The 21,867-nt window shown below is 39.8% G+C and overlaps 1 protein-coding gene across 2 annotated transcripts in view; it reads left to right on the top strand.

The window, feature by feature from the left end:
* The first annotated feature begins 1,564 nt into the window (after nt 1–1,564).
* cep128 (centrosomal protein 128) overlaps nt 1,565–21,867 on the top strand; it is a 72,490-nt gene continuing 52,187 nt past the window's right edge. For both annotated transcript variants that reach the window (XM_079571799.1, XM_079571798.1), the window contains exons 1-13: nt 1,565–2,123; nt 2,932–3,018; nt 4,556–4,688; nt 4,765–4,880; nt 5,298–5,389; nt 7,163–7,235; nt 10,236–10,349; nt 13,469–13,555; nt 13,778–13,852; nt 15,067–15,214; nt 16,681–16,820; nt 20,420–20,488; nt 21,238–21,381. In XM_079571799.1, coding sequence (XP_079427925.1) covers nt 1,950–2,123; nt 2,932–3,018; nt 4,556–4,688; nt 4,765–4,880; nt 5,298–5,389; nt 7,163–7,235; nt 10,236–10,349; nt 13,469–13,555; nt 13,778–13,852; nt 15,067–15,214; nt 16,681–16,820; nt 20,420–20,488; nt 21,238–21,381 — 1,452 coding nt within the window. In that variant the 5' untranslated portion in view covers nt 1,565–1,949. The remainder of the gene's footprint in view (nt 2,124–2,931; nt 3,019–4,555; nt 4,689–4,764; nt 4,881–5,297; nt 5,390–7,162; nt 7,236–10,235; nt 10,350–13,468; nt 13,556–13,777; nt 13,853–15,066; nt 15,215–16,680; nt 16,821–20,419; nt 20,489–21,237; nt 21,382–21,867) is intronic.

Raw genomic sequence — 21,867 nt, 5'->3', positions numbered from 1 at the left:
ATAATACCCCCCCCCCCCCCCCCCCCCCCCCCTTTAAGAAGGTAATATTATATACTATTTTAGTAAAGTCCAACCTTTACGGATCTACTAATCAGAGTCTAGTATCCTCCCGCATTGACCAATAAGATGAGCTTTTCCTGTGAACCTGCCTGTCAGGTCCAATCAGGAGGAAGGGGGAGGGGCTTAATCATTTACACCGGGCTCACACCAACAGCGGCGGAAGAGAGGAGAGCGTGAGCTTCCATTCATTCCCTCTGCTGCCTGGCGACCGGAAAGAAGCCTCCGGAAAGAGACGGGAGAGCGGCGAGATACGGGCGACCGGAGCGGAGACGAGCGCTATGCAAATACAGAGGCATTTCCGGCGGCGGCTCCACCAACCACAGAGCTGGATCTGACACCTGTGCGTCATTGGCTCATGCGTCTCAAACCACCTCCACAAGGGGGGGGGGGGCTGATCGAGCGACGGAAAGCGTTTTTTTGCCACTTGGTAAAACTTTGGAAAATCCAGTTCCTGCTCTCCTCAAAACTAAGAAGGGGTTTCTGTTTAAAGAGAGGAGGAATTTTATTGTCACTTATAAAGGGGGGGTATTCTGCAAAATGTACTTTTTCAAGCTTTCCATCCTGTTATTCTGTCACTCCCTCATTAAAAACATGCCTGAAGTGTTGCCTTGGCACATTCACGTATTTGTGAGTAATCTGTAAAAACTCTGATGGCGGCCATTTTAGGGATAGGTTTGCCTGAGTCCTCCTAGGAACGCCCCCACCTCCTGGAGACGCCTCCGAGCTTTGGTCACCAGCCGAGTAACCAACCACTGCTCCTCAGCAGAACCCCCTCCCCACTGATGCCACAGACAGCGTGTGGAGGGGGCGTGTCTAAAGGCTCAGAGGTTCTTAAAGAGACAGAGGCCTATTTCAAGACATTCACTACAGCCATTTTGAGAGAGACATTTTATACAAGGCAGTTATTCTAATTTACTGCATTTACAGACCGACAGAAGGTTTGTCATCATTGTAGTGAGATATAGACTGGTGCTATGGGACTGACAAAAGCAGAACACCCCCTCTTTAAAGCAGAACACCCCCTCTTTAAGATTTCACTATCTCTCCTCACTTTGCAAACTTACAGACTATCCCTTTAAGAGATCAAGGCAATGCCAAGTTAATTAATTAGAGAGCCTGAGATAATTGTCAAAGTATCTCCAGTATAGACTACAACAATGTTTACAATAAATAAATGAAGCTTTTGTCAGATTATATTCGGAGGCTGTAATCGTATGAATCCACCTCGTTGTTAAGAACAGGCACGCGGCGGCAGCACTGGCGCAAAGAGCTCACTTTGGACAATGTAGTTTCAGATAACGCATTCCGACGCTGCTGCGCTGTCTCCCGCCTACATCTCCCGTCGGCCTTTGCGGCGGCGCACGTCCTCGCTTGTTTTGCTGCTCAGGCGCGGCTAGTTTGAGTTGCCATAGCGCACTGGAGCTGAGAGTTTGTGTCTCGTTAGAAGTCCTGCACGTTCACGCGTTTAAACCTGAGAAGAGACTCGCAAAAACCTCGCTTTTATAGATTCCCGCCATGTGTAGGATTTGTACTTTTCCTGGCAGTGAATAAGAGCAGTTAGCCTCGGAGCTAGCTCGCTAACACTGATGGAAGTCGCCCCCGAGTGCCACTTGTTGCTAACGAAGAGGAGCATCATCCACAACAATGCCCTGCGGAGTCTCTGAGGGAGGAAAAGACACTCAAGTGGAAGGTTTATCTCTTGTTACGTGGATTCCTAACTGTCTTCAACGTTCGGAGAAGCCATGACTGTTTACTGTGACCGCGAAGGTTTGGGGAGGAAAGTTGAAACCCTGTGCAGTTTGTCCGTTAATACGATTACGGAGCCATTGAGGAGCTAGCGCGGAGCACCAGAGACTCGGACGTTATAGCAAATCCTCTCTGCTTTCGGGATGTCCTTCAGTATGGACACGTCCAGCGAGTCGGACACTTTTGACAGGCCCCGGGGGCACAGGGCGAGGGGACGAGAGACCCACAGGAGACAGACCCGGGACAGAGACAGAGACAGGGACGTCCCAGCTCCAGACATCTCCGCCAAAATCAGCACGCTGGCCAACACTTTACAGGTAATACAGCGCATAGGGCTGCTCGATTATTGAAAAAATAATAATCACGATTATTTTTGTCATAATTGAAATCACGATTATTCAAACGATTATTTGTAGCCTTTAAAAAAATCCAGCAAAAAAAGTGACAAAAATCCATTAAAAAAAGACAAAAATCCAGCAAAAAAAGTGACAAAAATCCAGCAGAAAAAAGACAAAAATCCATCAAAAATAGTGACAAAAATCCATTAAAAAAAAGACAAAAATCCAGCAGAAAAAGTGACAAAAATCCATCAAAAAAGTGACAAAAATCCAGCAAAAAAGTGACAAAAATCCATCAAAAAAATGACAAAAATCCATTAAAAAAAGACAAAAATCCATCAAAAATAGTGACAAAAATCCATTAAAAAAAGACAAAAATCGATCAAAAAAGTGACAAAAATCCATCAAAAAAATGACAAAAATCCATCAAAAAAGTGACAAAAATCCAGCAAAAAAGTGACAAAAATCCAGCAAAAAAGTGACAAAAATCCAGCAAAAAAGTGACAAAAATCCAGCAAAAAAGTGACAAAAATCCAGCAAAAAAATGACAAAAATCCAAAAATTAAAAATTAGAAAAAAAATGTGAAAAAAAAAAAATTTGAAGGAAAAAAAAAAAAGTTGAAAAAAACAATTATAATCGACTTTTTGCGATTATGCTAATTTTGTGATCGTTTACTGTTGTAATCGAAATCGTAATCGCATTTCGATTAATTGCACAGCCCTAACACCACACCTCAAGGCTACTGTGGTTCAGCACTGTGTGAACTGTTTCTCATTTTTGTTCCAGAGCACGAGCAAAAACCTCAATAAAGTTGACCGGATGTTGGGTCACTACAGGGAGCACTCGGATGAACAAGCCGAGACCATGGCTCTGGTGAGAAAACTCTTCAGCTTATTACCATGTCATGCTCACTGTATTGTTGACTGCATTTCCTCATTTTGAATTTGTGTCTATCAAAAAGAACAAGACCTCTGTTAAAAAGTTGTATGAGCTTGTTCTTTCTGTCTAAAACAAGCTGTAAACCTGTTACAGTCTGAGCTGGTGTAAGTTTTCCCTAACTGCTAATATCGATGCAAACTGGAACTCCTAACAAAATTGTCGTCTGTATTTTATTTTGAGTGAGAGGGCGAGTGAGCGCTGCTGTGGGTTGGGTGTCTTAGCCAGTCAGGTGCTCCTCCAGGATCCCTATGCCGAAAAAAGCTGGGTCTGAAGTAGGGCTGCACGATATTGAAGTGACTTGCAATATGCGATACGACTGTGCAATATCGCGATAACGATGTTATTGCGATAATTTACCAAACACGTTATATTCAATTTTTTCAGCAAATTGTGTCAAAAGAAGACTTAAAAAACACCCAATCAGGACCAAAACAAGGGTTGAATTAAACAAAGCAAGTAAATGTTAAACTGAAACTGAACTTTTACACATGACTTCAATGCATGAGTTTGAGTTTGCAAAAAAAAATGGGTCGATCTCAGTCAGATGAAGGCTATGGTGATGTTGCGATATATTGTGGCTTCTCGCGATACGGATATTGCATCAGCTAATATCGCAATACGATATTTTTCGCGATATATTGTGCAGCCCTAGTCTGAAGACAAAAAAGGAGGTCCGAGGCACAGCCGACTTATAGTAAAAAATCCTTTATTTTATGAGCGACACCAACGCGTTTCGACCAGTGTTCATTTTGACACATATTTTAATTTAGTTTTAGTCTTTTGACGAAAATGTAATTTGATTTTAGTCGAGATTTTGTCAAAAAAAGTATCTTCAATTTTAGTCTAGTTTTAGTCGACTAAATTTCAGACTAATTGAGTGGACTTTGCATTGATAATATTGATTCTAATCATATTTAATGTTGTTCCTCTGCTTCATGTTTCTGCTCCACATGAACAAAGCTCAGAGCTGATCCTTTAACAGAGAATTTACATGATCTGAGGCTCTTTCAGACGCTCAATACAAGTTTGGATGATTTTAGTCTCTCCTTTTCATTTTTATTTAGTCTGATTTTAGTCGACTCAAATATCTGGACATTTTAGTCACAGTTTTAGTCTCATGAGAAACTTTTAATTTAGTTTTAGTCCAATTTTAGTCACAAAAATATCACTTTGACTAAAATTAAGACTAAATATTTTAGTCGACGAGGTTAAAAAGCACAGCTAGTCTGAAGATGCGTTACTAGCTTGTGATGTGGAATGCATTAGATACATCTATGGAGGAAACACCACCTATTGAATACATGGTAGTATACATTGCATAGACACATCCAACTACAACCAGAGAGCTCAGAAACATAGAAGGCCAAGACAAACATGGAACATCTAAAGTTGGTGACAGCGCTACTACTATTTTATTTTGTTGTGTTATATTTTCTCTATCCGCGACACTCCTACGCTTTATTTTTTTCAGCTTCGGGAAAACTTGGAGGACTCCATCAATCAGCTGCAGTCCCAGAGGACCGGCCGACGCCACGGGACCAAGAGCGCCTCTGTGTCGGCCTCTCCTCTTCACACCAGTGACCTCGACGTTTACTCCGAGTCAGGTGCTGCGACTGAGCTGAGCTGTTAGTGCTGTTCCATGTGTGCTGAAGTAATCACCCCCCCTTTTACCTTTGTCAGACAGCAGACATTTTCACCCCACTTCTCCCCTGAGAGACTACAGGAGCTCTCCAGAAAGAAGGAGGAGGTCCCACTCAAGTGTTCGCTTCAAGGATGCAAAACTGACCGGAGAAGAGGTCTGCACACATTGGGCCATTGTTATTCATGTCAGCGTTCGTTTCTACCACTAGGGGGCGAGCTGGGTTAGATCTGTAATGCAGTTATTTGTGTAGTGTTGAATTGATCCTTTTGAACAGACAGAGAGCTACTTATTCTTCAAAGAATAATGCGCAGCAGTGCGTATGCGACGTTAGGTGGAGTTTACCTGCAGCCAAGATGATCATTTTACATTCTTAATGAAAATGACTGTCATTTTCTTCTTTACACTTATATATTATCCACCAAAATGTTCTAAGAAAAATCTATAATAGAAGTAAGTGTAGAAATGTGGAAAGCTTCTGTGGAGCGACTTCGGAAGGTCCCGAGCCACTGGTTTGTCGATGCCTGCTTTGGAAACTACATTTTTACCACCTGTTTCATTCTGTCTGTTGTAGGTCCACACTTTGCACCAGTCCCTGAGAGATCTGCGCAGTGACCAGCATAGACTGGCAGACGACCTTGGTAGAGAAATTCTCAGAAGAAACAGGTATTGTCCAAAGCCCATTTATGAAACTGACATAGTGGCTTAGTTTTATTTTTATCCCGATAACAATGTGTGTTTTTTTAACTCTTCATCAAATGTTTTATACAACTTGGATATGACTCATAAGACACAATTATGTTTAAGATTTTGCTAAAGATTGTGCCCAGCGTGGCCATTTTTTTTCTTCATTGGACACCGACAGGAAGTGACATAGAACAGTTTTAAAGTGTTGCCGGGCAACCATGTGAAGTTAATGGGAAATGAGTGAGTCAAACGGCTCTGAAATTTTACATTTATCACTATTCACCTTGTTCCGGAGGTTCGCGTGGGCGCCCCATGAATGTGCCCGCCCCTTTTCTCCTATGTGTTAACATGGGGCTGGAGAAGTCCACATAAAACCAGTCACTACAGGAAAACAAAGCCGTTTTCAGGCCGCGAAAAAAAACGGTGCAGAATTGACGGTGCAAATGAGTCTTATCTTGGGCCCCATATACAAGCAAACTGTTGCTTCAAGGGTGTCCCATTTATGAATATGCATTATTCCATGAATGAATGTGTAAATGTTTTTACTGTATATTCATAATAAACTGAACTGAACTGAACTGAACCCAATGAAAATTTTTCACAAATCAATCGACTAAACATCAGATTTTAGTGGTGAGCTTTTTTCCTCGTTCTCCGCTTAATGAACGGGCTTCGCGCTCGACCGGAAGAGTCAGGACAACGGAAGTGTAGAGACGAAGCAAAAAGAGGCAAAAGTGGGCGGGGCGGAATAAGGTGAATATGTTTCAGTGGTGACGTCACAGCTCTGCTTCCGGGTCCATAGAAACTCAACAGAGAATTACTGAACATGCTTATGTATCAGGCCCATCAGCCAAAAATGCGGAACCTACTGCTATAAAAGTCATATTTACCAAAATCACTACACCCGGGTTAGCGGAGATGAATGCTAACGGCGCAGCAGCTGCTCTAAACCCGGAAGTAACGCCTTTAGTAAATATTACTTTTTTAGCAGTAGGTGCGGCATTTTTGAGTCTGAGAATGAAGCAGGTTCAGCGACTCTCCGTTGAGCTTCAGAAATATGGATGATTGTTTTGAAGAGTTTGCATGTTTGCACACTTGCACTTGTCGTGACGTCACACTTAACAAACGTATCGCTTCCTGTCAGCAGCTTAGAAACTCGAATAAAAAGAACTTTTCTGCTCAACATTTCTTCATTAAAACTGCTGCTTCACTCAAATAAAAAGATGATTATGCAACTGATGAACTTGCAACTGATGTTATCCTTCTGAATAAGTCATATTTTCAAAAGTTTTAAAACCTGTCATATGCAAGAAGAAGAAGAGACTTAGCAGATAAGCAATTTACCCATCATGATACCTTAAAGATTTTGCAAGTTTTTCTCATATCGTGCAGCTAATCAAATTTCTCAAAGGCAAAGCATAACCCACTTCCCCCTTTTGGACAAATGGTTTTGAAGTTATGAGGCTAAACTTATCCCAAGGGTTGCCAAAGTCGAGGGGGCGGCACATTTTTCTTGACGTGCATTAGAATTTGACATTTTGCCGTTATTAAAATCCTCGCCTCCCGCGACGCTGCTGACCGCGCCGAACTGACCTCGCGCCGTATTTCAAAGCCTGCCAGACGCGTAATTATTTCCAGTAGCACCACATTATGCATTCGTTTTGATTAGCGCCGTTTGGGAATGGGATTTTTAAATGCTTCAGAACCCCCAGTAAATATCTGCTCCCTCCCCTGAATTTGTCTTTTTTATAGGGCGGATATTGACACGAGGCGAGCGATGGAAAACCTCTCGGAGCATATGACAGCCTCGCAGAGACAGGACGCAGTGAGTTGTGGCTGCCTATTCCACCATTTTAAAAACGCGCTCCCTGTTCTCGAAGTCAGAATAAAAGCAGAGGCGCTGGGGATTTATACACATCACAGCCATTGATGGATGAAAGCCCCAGAAAAGAATAGTATGCACATATATTTAAAATCAGTCCGATGCGTTTCTGTTGTAAAAATGTCTAGCAAACACTTCAACTTCATTTCCGGCGCCTCCGCTTGGATGAGTTTACGGCTCTACCTGGCGTGTTTAATATTTTCTATCTTGATGCTGACAAGATAAAGGTATTTATGTGGATGTGATGCTTCCCGATTAGACAAGGGAGTCGTGCATCTTCAGCCTAATGTTCCCAGTCACATTAAAAAGATATTTCTGTCACGCTCTCCTGTGATTTCCTATTTCATCACAAGGTACAAAAAATGGTATTACATTGAGTTGTGTCAAATCTATTTCCCTTTAATAAGTTTGAACCTTTTCTAAAATGTTTTGCGTCACATTTTAGCACTTTTTGACTGGCTTTATACTTCAGGCGTTCATGCTTATGTGAGGCTCATCTGAAAGCAGGGGCGGACGGGCCATGTGTCCGTTCTGGAAGAGCACAGAGGGGCCACCGGCTCTGGGGCCACCGGTCCCGCCTCAACCGAGCTTTACCCAAATCTAAAAGCTGAAAAGAAAAGCATCAAAATAGCGAGAAAAAGAGAAAAACACGGACAAAAAAACACAAGAAATGATAGAAAAATAATTAAAAATTCAACAAAAATGTGTAAAAAATTCAACAAAAATGTGACAAAAATGTGACAAAAACTCAACGAAAATGTGACAAAAACTCAACAAAAATGTGACAAAAATTCAACAAAAATTCAACAAAAATGTGACAAAAATGAAAAAAAAAAGGAAAAAAAAAAACATACAAAAGGTGACAAGAAAAAATAATTAAAAATGCAACAAAAACTCAACAAAAATGTGACAAAAACTCAACAAAAATGTGACAAAAATGCGCCAAAAATGTGACAAAAATTCAACAAAAATGTGACAAAAAAGAAAAAAAAAGAAAAAAACAACAACATACAAACGGTGACAAGAAAAAATAATTAAAAACTCAACAAAAATTCAACAAAAAAGTGACAAAAATGTGACAAAAATTCAACAAAAAAGTGACAAAAATGTGACAAAAATTCAACAAAAAAGTGACAAAAATGTGACAAAAAAAAAAAAGGAAAAAAAAAAAACATACAAAAGGTGACAAGAAAAAATAATTAAAAACTCAACAAAAATGTGACAAAAATGTGACAAAAATGTGACAAAAATGTGACAAAAACTCAACAAAAATGTGACAAAAATTAAACAAAAATGTGACAAAAATGTGACAAAAATTCAACAAAAATGTGACAAAAATTCAACAAAAATGTGACAAAAATTCAACAAAAATGTGACAAAAATGTGACAAAAATGTGACAAAAATTCAACAAAAATGTGACAAAAATGCAACAAAAATGTGACAAAAATGTGACAAAAATTCAACAAAAAATGTGACAAAAATTCAACAAAAATGTGACAAAAATGTGACAAAAATGCAACAAAAATGTGACAAAAATTCAACAAAAATGCGACAAAAATGCAACAAAAATGTGACAAAAATGTGACAAAAATTCAACAAAAAATGTGACAATGTGACAAAAATTCAACAAAAATGTGACAAAAATGTGACAAAAATTCAACAAAAATGTGACAAAAATGTGACAAAAATGTGACAAAAATTCAACAAAAATGTGACAAAAATTCAACAAAAATGTGACAAAAATGCAACAAAAATGTGACAAAAATTCAACAAAAATGTGACAAAAATTCAACAAAAATATGACAAAAAGGAAAAAAAAAGGGAAAAAAAAACATACTAAAGGTGACATGAAAAAATAATTAAAAATTCAACAAAAATGTGACAAAAATGTGACAAAAATTCAACAAAAATGTGACAAAAATGCAACAAAAATGTGACAAAAATGTGACAAAAATTCAACAAAAAATGTGACAAAAATTCAACAAAAATGTGACAAAAATGTGACAAAAATGCAACAAAAATGTGACAAAAATTCAACAAAAATGCGACAAAAATGCAACAAAAATGTGACAAAAATGTGACAAAAATTCAACAAAAAATGTGACAAAAATGTGACAAAAATTCAACAAAAATGTGACAAAAATGTGACAAAAATGTGACAAAAATTCAACAAAAATGTGACAAAAATTCAACAAAAATGTGACAAAAATGCAACAAAAATGTGACAAAAATTCAACAAAAATGTGACAAAAATTCAACAAAAATATGACAAAAAGGAAAAAAAAAGGGAAAAAAAAACATACTAAAGGTGACATGAAAAAATAATTAAAAATTCAACAAAAATGTGACAAAAATGCAACAAAAATGTGACAAAAATGTGACAAAAATGTGACAAAAATGTGACAAAAATGCAACAAAAATGTGACAAAAATGTGACAAAAAAAAAATTAAAAAAAAAAAACATACAAAAGATGACAAGAAAAAATAATTAAAAATTCAACAAAAATGTGACAAAAAAGAAAAAAAAAAGGAAAAAAAAAGAAAAAAAATAGAAAAAAAATAACATACAAAAGGTGACACAACACAGCAACAGCGCGAGGAAAAAGGTCAGTTTTGTGGGTCTTAGCTTTCAAAAGAGGACAGAATGCATTTGGTTTAAGCGGGGGGTAAGAGGTTAAAATATGTATTTGTGGAAGTGTCACAATTACGCTAATTTGGGCCAGGCTGGTCAGAGTCCAGGGCTGTTCTTCAGTCCCAGTCCGGCCCTGTCTGAAAAACAAACAGTCTCTGATTAAGCAGGATTATAGCAAAGGAAGTTAATCAAAGCTTTGAATTTAACGTAAATCTACTGTCGTGAAAGCGCTTTGGCACAAAAGGACAAAAGTGCCATGACATCACAGATATCGTATCGTCTGATCGAGCATCGTCCGTCCTGCGTGCAGGTGTCGTCTCGTGTGGAACGGCGTCTGCATGAGCTGGAGAGGGACATGACCTCGGAGAAGAGGAGCTCAGAGCGCGGCAGGAGGACGGAGCAGCGGGCGGCCATTACTGAGGAGGTGACACTACACTGATCCTGTCATGTCACACCTCGCTCTCACACGTCCAGGGCAGATCACACTTTCATCACTCTGCCTGGTCAAGAACCGGACATGGGCAGACATGAAGGCGGACACCTCGGACATGACTCGCACAGTGACTGATTTGTACAGCAAGGACAATTTCATACAGGAACTACCGTCGTAAACGTAAACCCTTTAATCCAACTTATTCCATACCTATAATAACACTTAACATTAACCAATTAACAAGTGTTGCATTAACTACTACAAAAGTGATGTAAGTGCATTACTGTCAATGATTCCCTCTTTAGTAGGGCTGGGATTGTTTTTGATACCGTACTTTAGCGATACTTGGTTTTCGATACCTGAACAATACTTTTATCGATTCTTATTACTTATACTAAATTATTTGACATATAGCACCATATGTTCAATCAATCAATCAACCTTTATTTGTATAGCGCTTTACAACAGCACCCGCTGAACCAAAGTGCTTTCCATAAGTGCAATATAATAAAAACAATGTTAGCACAAAATATTTAAGAAAAATACATAAACATTACACATGTGCAATTAGCAGTAAAAAGTGGCTTTAAACAAGTACGTTTTCAGCCTCGCTTTAAACAGTGTCAGGTCAGTGACGGCTCGTAACTCAGCAGGCAGAGAGTTCCAGAGCCTCGGACCATCACCCACTGCTTATTTTAGTTCTGGACCTCCAGCAGGTGTTGTCCTGCAGACGCAGCCTCTACTGGGCTGATGTGCAACAAGCAGCATTCAGTGATTTAAAAACATATGTAAAACATATATGTAGATTTATTCCTTTTCCTTCCATTGAATTTCTTTTATATTTGTATCATTTATTTGAGGTGAAACATCCGAAAAACGTCTACAAAAGTTAAAATAAACTTTCCATGTTTTTTTTTTACCATTTCTGTCACGTTTTTTTACCCAAAATTTCCATATGTTTTCCATTTCCCCTCCTAAATGATCCCCAATTTTATGTGTTTGATTTTTTTGTTGTCTTTTTTCTCAATTTCGGCTAAAATATGCCCAGTTTTCTTTTTTTTTTCTTACTTTTTTCTTTTCGGTGCTTTCAAAACTTTTATTTTTTCTATACCATTAGTACTTAAACCTTTCTTTTCCCGATCACACGCTGGTATTGTGTAACAGCCTTACTCTTTCATCTATACTGCGTTTGGCCACAGTTGCTTTCCCACTTAGGTCCTCAAGGCCATGTTGTCAGCCAGCACACAGGTTCAGCTTTAAGACCGTATAGAACAGCTAAGCCATTATTACTTGGATGCAGTGGTTGCTAAGTAATCAATCGGTCACATTTGGTGCCAATCACTCTTTATTTTTAGGTGCATATTACTGTATGTCTACGTTAATGGCACAGAGAGCTCTGCCATTAGGTGCACTTAAGTGTTCCCGTTTTTTCCACCCCATACAGTTGCACTCAATCAACAGTCGAACAAAAAAAAACAATACTTTCAACTTGTGTACTGCTGAAAATGATCAATCCTAACCCACAGGAGTGAAGTTTCTATGTTCAGTATACCCATGTTTTGTCATCCTTAATTATACTGATTATACAGATTGTACCTGTCAGGTTCTTTCTTCTGCTTTACCTTCTCCAAACTGCCTGACAGCAAACGTTCTAATTCAAGAGCCGCGTCTTTGTTTTATTGTGAATGTGAGGACTGAACCGTGGCCAATTCAGTAACAGACTTAAAGCACTTAAAGTAGATCTAAACAAAAACAAGCTCCAAATGACTTAAGCATCTCCAGCAGAATTCACTGTAAACTACAACTCAAGCATGTGCCTCTAAATGTATTGGCTGACCTACACCTAGAGAACATCCGGACAGTATTCTGTTTGTCCACACTGGGGCGCTGTGTAGCCATTCTCTCCCACAACACTGTAGCGTTCATGAAACAAGACTTGCTATGCAGTGCAAACATAGCCCGATTCATTTACATGCCTCTCTCTGGAAGTGCCCCTTTGGGACACCGGCAGAGCCTGGGGTGTTGGGGGGGGCATTTGTCCAAAAATTAAGGCTAAGTAAACACGCATGTGGAAATGAAGATGAAAATAATGTTTCTTCGCACTTAGAGCTGAAAGGGATGAGGCGAAGGGCGCGTCTATTCCCCACTGATGAACCCGCAGGGCAAATCAAAGACGTGATTATGAGTCACTTGGCACATGTTATTGCTCGCAGCTGGAAATGCATAACCACATTCTGCTTGTTTAGTGAGATCTTAATGCGTTCCTCTTATAGACCCAATCTATGGGCGTTTCTATGTCCAGAAAAGCCGTTGGAAACATTATTGAAGCACATTCTTTTTACAAGGACGAGCTATGCTATGACAGGACACATTCTGGGCAGCTCTGTGTGCTCTCTGAATGGAAGGACAGAAGCTCACAACCGCCACATCCATTGTAATCAAACATGTGTAATGACAATATGTATTTTTTGTTTGTGTTAAGCGGTGTCCATTGTCCTTTATGTCTCTTAAAGGAACAGGCCGTGGTTTCTCCACACTGAGATATGTTCTTACCTGAGCTGTGACGAGTTCTTTAGGACCTGTCTGATCTTCAGTCACGTAAACACAGCGCAGACGGCGTTAGCATTTAGCCTCTCCCTCTCTCCTCTATAGCTCCAAAACAGGTCAAGATAGAAGCTACCAAGCTCTTCCACGTTTTCCCTGTTTAAATATGGTTACGTGAAGTGTTCCACTACAAAGTATAATTACACACAATTAAACAATGTGGATTTTCTAAGCGGATAAAAGGGGGAACTATATTGTAAGGTGTAATAATACCAGGAGTAGTTTGGCATCCGCACAGTAATCTTCATTTTACTGTGAGGATGCCAAATTAGGGAAAACGTGGAAGAGCTTGGTAGCTTCTATCTTGACCTGTTTTGGAGCTATAGAGGAGAGAGGGAGAGGCTAAATGCTAACGCCGTCTGCGCTGTGTTTACGTGACTGAAGATCAGACAGGTCCTAAAGAACTCGTCACAGCTCAGGTAAGAACATATCTCAGTATGGAAAAACGCTGGCCTATTCCTATAGCTATTTCTTAATTTGAGTGCTTTTTTGTGTGTCTTTTTTAGTTACTAGAACGCCACAAAATCCAACCCAAAGATGCAGATGAGAGCGTGACGGAGAGGCTCCTCCAGATGGAAAGAGAGAGGACCAAGGTAAGCTTTTTAAAACAAACCTGCCCAGTTCAATCGTTCGGCTGTGCAAATCTAGTTCTTAGCAGATTTTCAAACCACTTCTCTCGACTATGGCGTTGTGTTACGTTCTGTTGCTGTGCTGTCACATCATCTACATGCACCTCCATTATGATTATATTCTAAACCACTCCCCTCTGTAACCCCATAACCCTCAGCATGATTAACTATGGCGTGTGTTGTCAGATGGAGGTGGAGCTGGAGCGAGCCCGCAGACTTCTGGAGCAGTCTGAGGACAGCAGAGAGACTCTGGTTCAGCAGGTTTGTTTGCTCGGTCTTATGGATATGCAGCGAGAGGAAATCCTCCCAGGGAACACCAAACAGACGACGCAGTTGGTATCGGCGCTGTTTTAAGAAGCAGGTTTAGTGCAAAGAGTTCTGTCTAAACAATGAGTCAGTCACTGTGGATCCAGCTACGTCAGCCTCTTCTTCTGCCGGGACCAGTGGTTTCGCTCGGGATCATTTCTCTCCTTCATTTTGAACAGCGTTGGAAAAAATCCATCATGAGCAATTTTTATCCTTCATGAATTAATCTCTCATAAGCGTTTTTTTGTTTTGTTTGTAAAAATGTGAGATTGCAGGATAAATGGAGCTAAACTAAACCTGATCTGAACAGTCTTGGTACATTTTGCAACAGAAATGTGCATAAACTGGTGCGTCAAAGTCTCAGAGGAGTCGACTTTCAGAGTCACCTGCTCATCAACATCAAGGCTCAGATAACACTCATACAAATGTTAAGTGGAGCTTATTATTTGCATTTTTTCAATTTTAACGGAATGTAAGAGACGGTGGGTGAACGGGACAATGTTTACCAGTTGCATCACTGCACTACGCGCCGCTACCACATGGGGGGGGAAAGAGAGAGGGGGGGGGACATAGATGAGCTCGTCCTGAGACTTACGTGAGAAGAGCGGCTCCTCATGGGAAGGATATTATTATCCTTTAACCACGTTTGCATCGTGGTTTTCTTCCCCGTGTTGTTGTTAGCGCCCGGGTTAGGAAAGTTCGCTAGCAAAGGCAGTGATACAACTTGTAAGAGCTCATCCAAGACAAGACGCGCTGTGAAACTTTAGAGAGAGAGAGAGAGCCCCGGGCGCACTGAAAAACAGCAGAGCTGCGTCTTTATTTTCGTTACGGCTTGATTTTCAATCCTTCAAAATGACGGACGGCCTTTGAAATTTTCCGTCAAAGTAAAAAATATTCCATAAATGACGGAGAATTTTCGGTTAATGTGACCTCTGGCTGGGACTGAAGCTCTCTGATGGGACGATCCTTCTCCTCTATCATAGCGATACTTTGAATACTCAATATCTTTTTAAGAGTACGTGCCAGTTCCATTACTCCCACTGTATTTCAGATGTTATGTTCGCACCTCACCTCATTTCTCCCAGCTTTGTAAAACCAGCCCCAAAGTTCAGCGGCGTTGTGTTGGAACAGTTTTTCACGATGTCGCCCTCTCGACTGATGACCCGCAGGTGGAGGACATGCGAGGGGAGCTGCACAGGACCAAAAAAGCCCACAGTGATTCACAGAGGGGCCGGCTGGAGACGCCACAGCCCATTGCCCCGCCACATGGCCCCCACACTGAGAGGGAGGAGAGGAGGAGCGGCCTGGGAGCTTCAGGTAACTGCACTCTGGAGGCGAGGGTCAGTGCACAAGACGGGGAGAGCACCAGGAGAAATGTGAGCAGGACGTTTTTGATGTATTCGGTCAAATCTGGCCATTCATAAGACGGATTTGTTTAGCTTAGTTACAGGGTGGTAAAAATAACCTAGATCGGCTGTTTTATTTTGGTAGCTCAGCGAAACGTTGTAGCTACTGGTCATTCTTCCCTAAGTGGTAAACAAAAAAGCAAGGACATTTGTGTGTTGGGCCTCAAGCACTGTTTAACACGAGGGAAACGCTGCATGAAAATGATGGATGAAGAGGATAATGCTAAATGGATGAATTCTGCCCGAGAACAAAAACGAGTGGCCCTCAAGAACCTGTGAAGGTCAGAGCAGCAGGAAAACACTCCAAACACTTGAGTTTTGAGGACGGCAGTGTTGATTATGCTGAATGTACTTGAAATATCAACATTCATCTCTATTTAACATAGGGCTGCTCGATTATTGAAAAAATAATAATCACGATTATTTTTGTCATAATTGAAATGACGATTATTCAAACGATTATTTGTTGCCTTTAAAAAAAAACATCAAAAAAGTGACTAAAATCCAGCAAAAAAAAGACAACAATCCAGCAAAAAAGTGACAAAAATCCAGCAAAAAAGTGACAAAAATAAAAAAAGACAAAAATCCAGCAAAAAAAGACAAAAATCCAGCAAAAAAGTGACAAAAATCCAGCAAAAAATGACAAAAATCCATCAAAAAAGTGACAAAAATCCATAAAAAAATGACAAAAATCCAGCAAAAAAGTGACAAAAATCCATAAAAAAAGACAAAAATCCAGCAAAAAAAGACAAAAATCCAGCAAAAAAATGACAAAAATCCATCAAAAAAGTGACAAAAATCCATAAAAAAATGACAAAAATCCATCAAAAAAGTGACAAAAATCCATAAAAAAATGACAAAAATCCAGCAGAAAAAAGACAAAAATCTGTAAAAGAAAGTGACAAAAATCCATTAAAAAAAGACAAAAATCCATCAAAAAAGTGACAAAAATCCATCAAAAAAGACAAAAATCCAGCAAAAAAGTGACAAAAATCCCAAAATTAAAAATGTGAAAAAAAACATAAAAAAAAAAATGAAAAAAAAAAATTATTAAAAATAAATAAATTGAAAAAAAATATATAATCGATTTTTTGCGATTATGCTAATTTTGTAATCGTTTACTGTTGTAATCTAAATCGTAATCGAATTTCGATTAATTGCACAGCACTAATTTAACAGAAGTCTTCCTATTGTGTTTCAGTCTGCTCTTCAATGTAAATACTTCTTGCCATGTGTCTGGCATGTGCTTTCCTCAGACGTCATCTGACCTGGTTTATTGCAGTTTTCAGGACACTGCTGCTAAACAACCGTTCGTGCTCCTGACGAAGTTAAATCGCAAACTATCTCCACTGAGTATTTTCCTCCAACCTTGTGCAGATCGTTCAGACCTGGAGAAGGAGGTGGCAGATCTGAAAGAGCAGTTGCGGAGAGCCTCGGTGATGGGGGAAGTGGAGGAGCTGAGAAGGGCCTTGGCTCAGGATGAGAAGGAGAAGGTACAGCTCTCCTTACAAGTGCAGGTATGTTCAGTATCTTTTATAATAGTACGTCGTGGAGGTCATTTTGCTACTACTTACTTAAGCATTCACTTTTTTCCCTTCCTATCAATGCCTCTCTTCTAATAGTGCCATTAGTCATCCCTCTTAAGCTGTCTGTACGGTATGTGTGCCTTTTTCTGTCGTCTGGTTATTTTAATGAGAGATATGCTTCTAGCACCAGAGCAGCTTTCTTTCACAGCGCCTCTGACCTTTTCTTTATCTGCAGCGAGGCGGCGACCTTTGCATCGGCAATGACAAACCCCGTCTGCGGCTTTCGGTCTGAAATTCCCTTGAAAAGAGTATGTCTCACTTCTAGTGGTGCGCGGGTTGCGGGTTCCACCGCGGTCCCCGTGGTTCGGGTCGGATCATGTCGTGAAATTGTCCTTTGATCGCGGGGCGGGTTTGGTGACTGCCTGGAAGCCCCTCTATTGATAATCTGAAGTGGGTGCACTTAGTTGCCGTTTATCTGATCATTTCCAACAGATTTTTGATGAGGATTTAGGATTTTACTGAAACAATTTTCTTAATCTTTCTGTCTTTGGGCAGCATTTCATCCCAACATTTTCAAAAAGAGGAAAACTGTTGGTACGTAATCAATTTGTGATTGAATATAGCTCACAACTCCACATATCGCAGAATCACTTAAGCCTTTCAACACAGTCTGAAACAAAAGTGCATGGCAACTTAAAAGTGTCATTTTGGTCATGACATTCAAGGTTTCTTAGAAAATGTCTGCATTATGCAACTTTTTTATAAAAATAAATAAATAAAAGTTGGTATTTGTGTGTATTTGAGCTTGTAGTGACCCGGCTGTGTGAGTGGTCAGCATGACACCTTCACTTTGGATCACAGTGGTTCTTTGGACGTTGTGTGGAAGGTTGTCACTGCTGAGTGACGGACCGTCTCACTAGAAAACCTACAAAACAATTGATCTGGAAACATTACAGAGACCACCGTGATCAAAAGTAAAGGCGCCATGCTGACCTCGCATACAGCCGGGTCACTACACTGCAAAAAGTATTTAACTAGATCAGCATAAACATCTCAATTTGAGCACAATAATCCAAATTGTAGTTGTTTTGACGAGTTAAGAAGTTGTTGGGCATTTGTCCTGGATTATTTCACTTGTTCTGAAATGTTTCTGACTCGTTTCGATACATTTCGTCCTTATTTCAGGTCATTTTCTTTGCCAATGGGGTAAGAAAATTGATCTTATCTCATTGGCAACTTTACTTTCTTATTTCAAGCAAGATTTACCCTAGAACTGGTCTGAAATGTCCTCAAACAAGCAAAGCAAACTACGTCCGATCAGGAAAAGTGTCTAAATGAGTGAAAACCGCTCAAAACAAGAAACATTTCCTCAATTCAAGTCATTTAAACCAATGCTTGATATTTACTTTTTGTAGTTTACAAGGTCAAATACGCACAAATCAATTTTTTTTGCATAGCAAGTCGCATAATGCAGCCACAGTTTGATTAAAAAAAAACAGGATTAAACTTTTTGCTTACATATAGCGGAACCTACTTTGGTGAAATACATTAGTAAAATATTGCAGTAATATTATCACTATATTCAAGACAATTACCCCAGACCAAGAAAGAGTCTGAAAGAGTGGTTCAGGGAGCATGCGACATCGTTTTCACACATGGATCGGCCACAACACAGTTCAGATCTTGTATGTAGGTCACATTCTCCCTCTCATTGCAGAAGCTTATTAAAACAATGCCACAGCGAATGCGGGCTGTAATCAAATCTAAAGGCCGTCCAATCAAATATTAGAGCGTGTGACGTTTCTTTGCGGCGGCTTCTTTTTTCCGGGCCGTGTACTGTATACGACACTCGCATCTATCAGCCCTCACAACTGGGTTTCCAACTTCTGTGTCCGCGCGTCAAAGCTCTCCCAAACTCCACTATTTCGGCTTTCCTGCGCCCTGTCATCCCTGGTCACATCTTGTGCCAACCCAACACCCATTTGTTCCTCTTAAAAGCCACAGATGAAGTCACAGTCAGCATATTAGATCAGAAGTTCGAACCGACAGCCATTTTCCCCGCTCAAACCAGCTCGACGTGTCACTTTTCAACCCAGACATAAAAACCACATTCCCCCTGCGCTGTGTAACGGAAGGCAAAGGTTCGTGTCAATAAAATGTTTCCAGAAATGTCTCCATTTTTAGCATTGGCACATCTCTTCCAAACCTCTGATGTTTTCAAATGTGTTTTAAACTCCCACTCTGTTCGTCTGGTGCAGAGTGTATCACCTGGGGCGGCTCTGAGCCTTTTTTATATGTTGACATCAGGATAGGCGGCGGGTTTGTTTTATCCGTAAATTGAGTAAAATGAAGTATAATCAGGAGAATGGGGTGAAAGATTTGCCACTGTGAAGGTTCATGTTGGATTCTGAGAAATCTGTGACTTCATGACTAATCACCGGCTCTGCAAATTCATTCAAGTGTTCCTGGAAAACTTCACCTCATCTACACACTTCAGTTGGATTTTCATGTCATTTTTCTATTACCATTTCCTACATTTGTTGAGCTGCTCGCCTGTATTACATGGCTAACCTTGTCTATGGGTTTTTTCACATTAGACAGTGCGAACACGTAGGGCTGCTCGATTATTGAAAAAATAATAATCACGATTATTTTTGTCATAATTGAAATCACGATTATTCAAACGATTATTTGTTGCCTTTAAAAAAATCCATCAGAAAAAGACAAAAATCCATCAAAAAAAGACAAAAATCCATCAAAAAAAGACAAAAATCCATCAAAAAACAAAACTAAAATCCATCAAAAAACAAAACAAAAATCCATCAAAAAATGACAAAAATCCATCAAAAAATGACAAAAATCCATAAAAAAAAGACAAAAATCCATAAAAAAAAGACAAAAATCCATCAAAAAAAATAACAAAAATCCATCAAAAAAATGACAAAAATCCATAAAAAAATGACAAAAATCCAGCAGAAAAAGACAAAAATCCATCAAAAAATGACAAAAATCCATCAAAAAAAGACAAAAATCCATCAAAAAAAATAACAAAAATCCATCAAAAAAATGACAAAAATCCATTAAAAAAATGACAAAAATCCAGCAGAAAAAGACAAAAATCCATCAAAAAAGTGACAAAAATCCATCCAGAAAAAAATGACAAAAATCCATCAAAAAAGTGACAAAAATCCATCAAAAAAGTGACAAAAATCCCAAAATTAAAAATTTTGAGAAAAAAAATAATTGTAAAAAAAATTATAATCGATTTTTTGCGATTATGCTAATTTTGTAATCGTTTACTGTTGTAATCGAAATCGTAATCGAATTTCGATTAATTGCACAGCCCTACGAACACGTGATGAAACATCAGAATTATAAAATAAAATATCGCTTTTGTCGGTTGCACCTCTCCGACCTCCGCCACTCATACACATTCGAACATGGGCACGGTGGTTGGAGTGCGTTGCCCAAGGAGAAAGCACGAGCATGCAACAGTCGGAGATGCGATTGAAAGATGGCCCACCTGAGCCTCGGTCGCCCTGACATGAAAACCAGAAACATTCTCGACCCTTCTCTTTTGTCTTCACAAGGACCTGACGTCAGACCTTGCACGACGAGAGCAGCAGCTCCGAATGCTGGAGCAGCTGAAAGAATTACAGGTATGTGCCGTTGTGAATTAGAAATATGCTTTGGGAGCTTTTAGTGCTGTGCCAGTAGTCCTGTACGGGTACATAGCAGTGTTCTCCCAGTCCTGTTGCAAATTAGTTTGCAGTGCATGATCTCAAAGGGTCCTCAGACTGGACAGTTCACTTCCACAGTCACAACAGAGATGAGCAACCGGATAAGTCTTTGTTTAGTTAGTTAATCACGGCTGTTATTATTGTCCGTAATACTGCAGGGATGTATAGTATTAATATTAGGGCTGGGACTAAATATCGGATCACAATACTTCGTGCTACTTTATCAAGTATCGCAATACTTTCAATACTTTGTTTTCCAGCACCACTTACACAGCACTTTGTTACATTTTGTGTTAATGCGCTTTTCAATCTTAACACTTTCATAAATGTCAAATGGCATTTGTTTTTTAAACTTTGGACACATGGCTTTTTACATATTTTAAGGTAAACATATTACTTATTATAATTACTTACTATTTCGCGATACGTATGAGATCAGCCCCTGAGTGACCTGATACAAACATAACGGATCGTGACAGAAGTACTTGAGAAATGAAAAGTGAAAAACAGCATTAAATCATTTAGTCATTTTTGTGATACGTTTGCCATGTCCGAGCAAAACATTTAACCAAATGTCAAATCATCATTTGGTGTATTTGCCCTCGACGTGGATATTTCACTGTGTTGCATCCCTTGCATTGATCTGTTTCATCCATTTGGCTTCATAGGGCTGTGACAAGGCTGAGAAGAGGCAGCTGGAGGTGATGCTGGAGGAGAGCAGGAAGAGCAGAGATGAGCTGAAGACCAGGGCCCAGGAGGCCATCCGTCAGTGGAGGGCAAAGTGCAGGCGGCTGCAGAAGGAGCTGGAGGAGGTGAGCTCGGGCCGCACTGCTGCTTAGACAGGGCCTTACGGAGGGGTCACACACGGGCGTTCATTACCGGGTCTCTGTGGCTAATTAACTGCTGATCCCCCCTGCCTGTTTCAGAGGAAGGTAACATCTTACTTACTTAGCAAACTAATTAGCCAGTAGAAAACAGAAAGTATTTCAACTGGATTAGATGTTGTACAAAGATAGATGAGGATGTAAATGGTCTCGATAAGAAGCTCAAGCACACAGAATTATAACATCGACAAAAATATCCTCAATAATGCATTAGACAAAACAGACTGTGTATCAATTGTGTCTAATTAACTCATGTTTACAATGTAAGCTTTAGTTCTTCTGTCAAGGATTTATCTCCTCCGTAGCATCCTCCTCATGTAACTCTTTTTGATACTTTTCTGGCTTGAAGCTAATTAGCGTCGCTTGCTTTAGGTTGTAAATAAATAGGAATCATTATGGAACCGTCACAATACG

This window comes from Gobius niger, assembly GCF_951799975.1.
Source record: "Gobius niger genome assembly, chromosome: 15".
Taxonomy (NCBI): domain Eukaryota; kingdom Metazoa; phylum Chordata; class Actinopteri; order Gobiiformes; family Gobiidae; genus Gobius; species Gobius niger.
The sequence above is the reverse complement of the archived record's forward strand: the minus strand, read 5'-3'. Positions and strand labels throughout refer to the sequence as shown.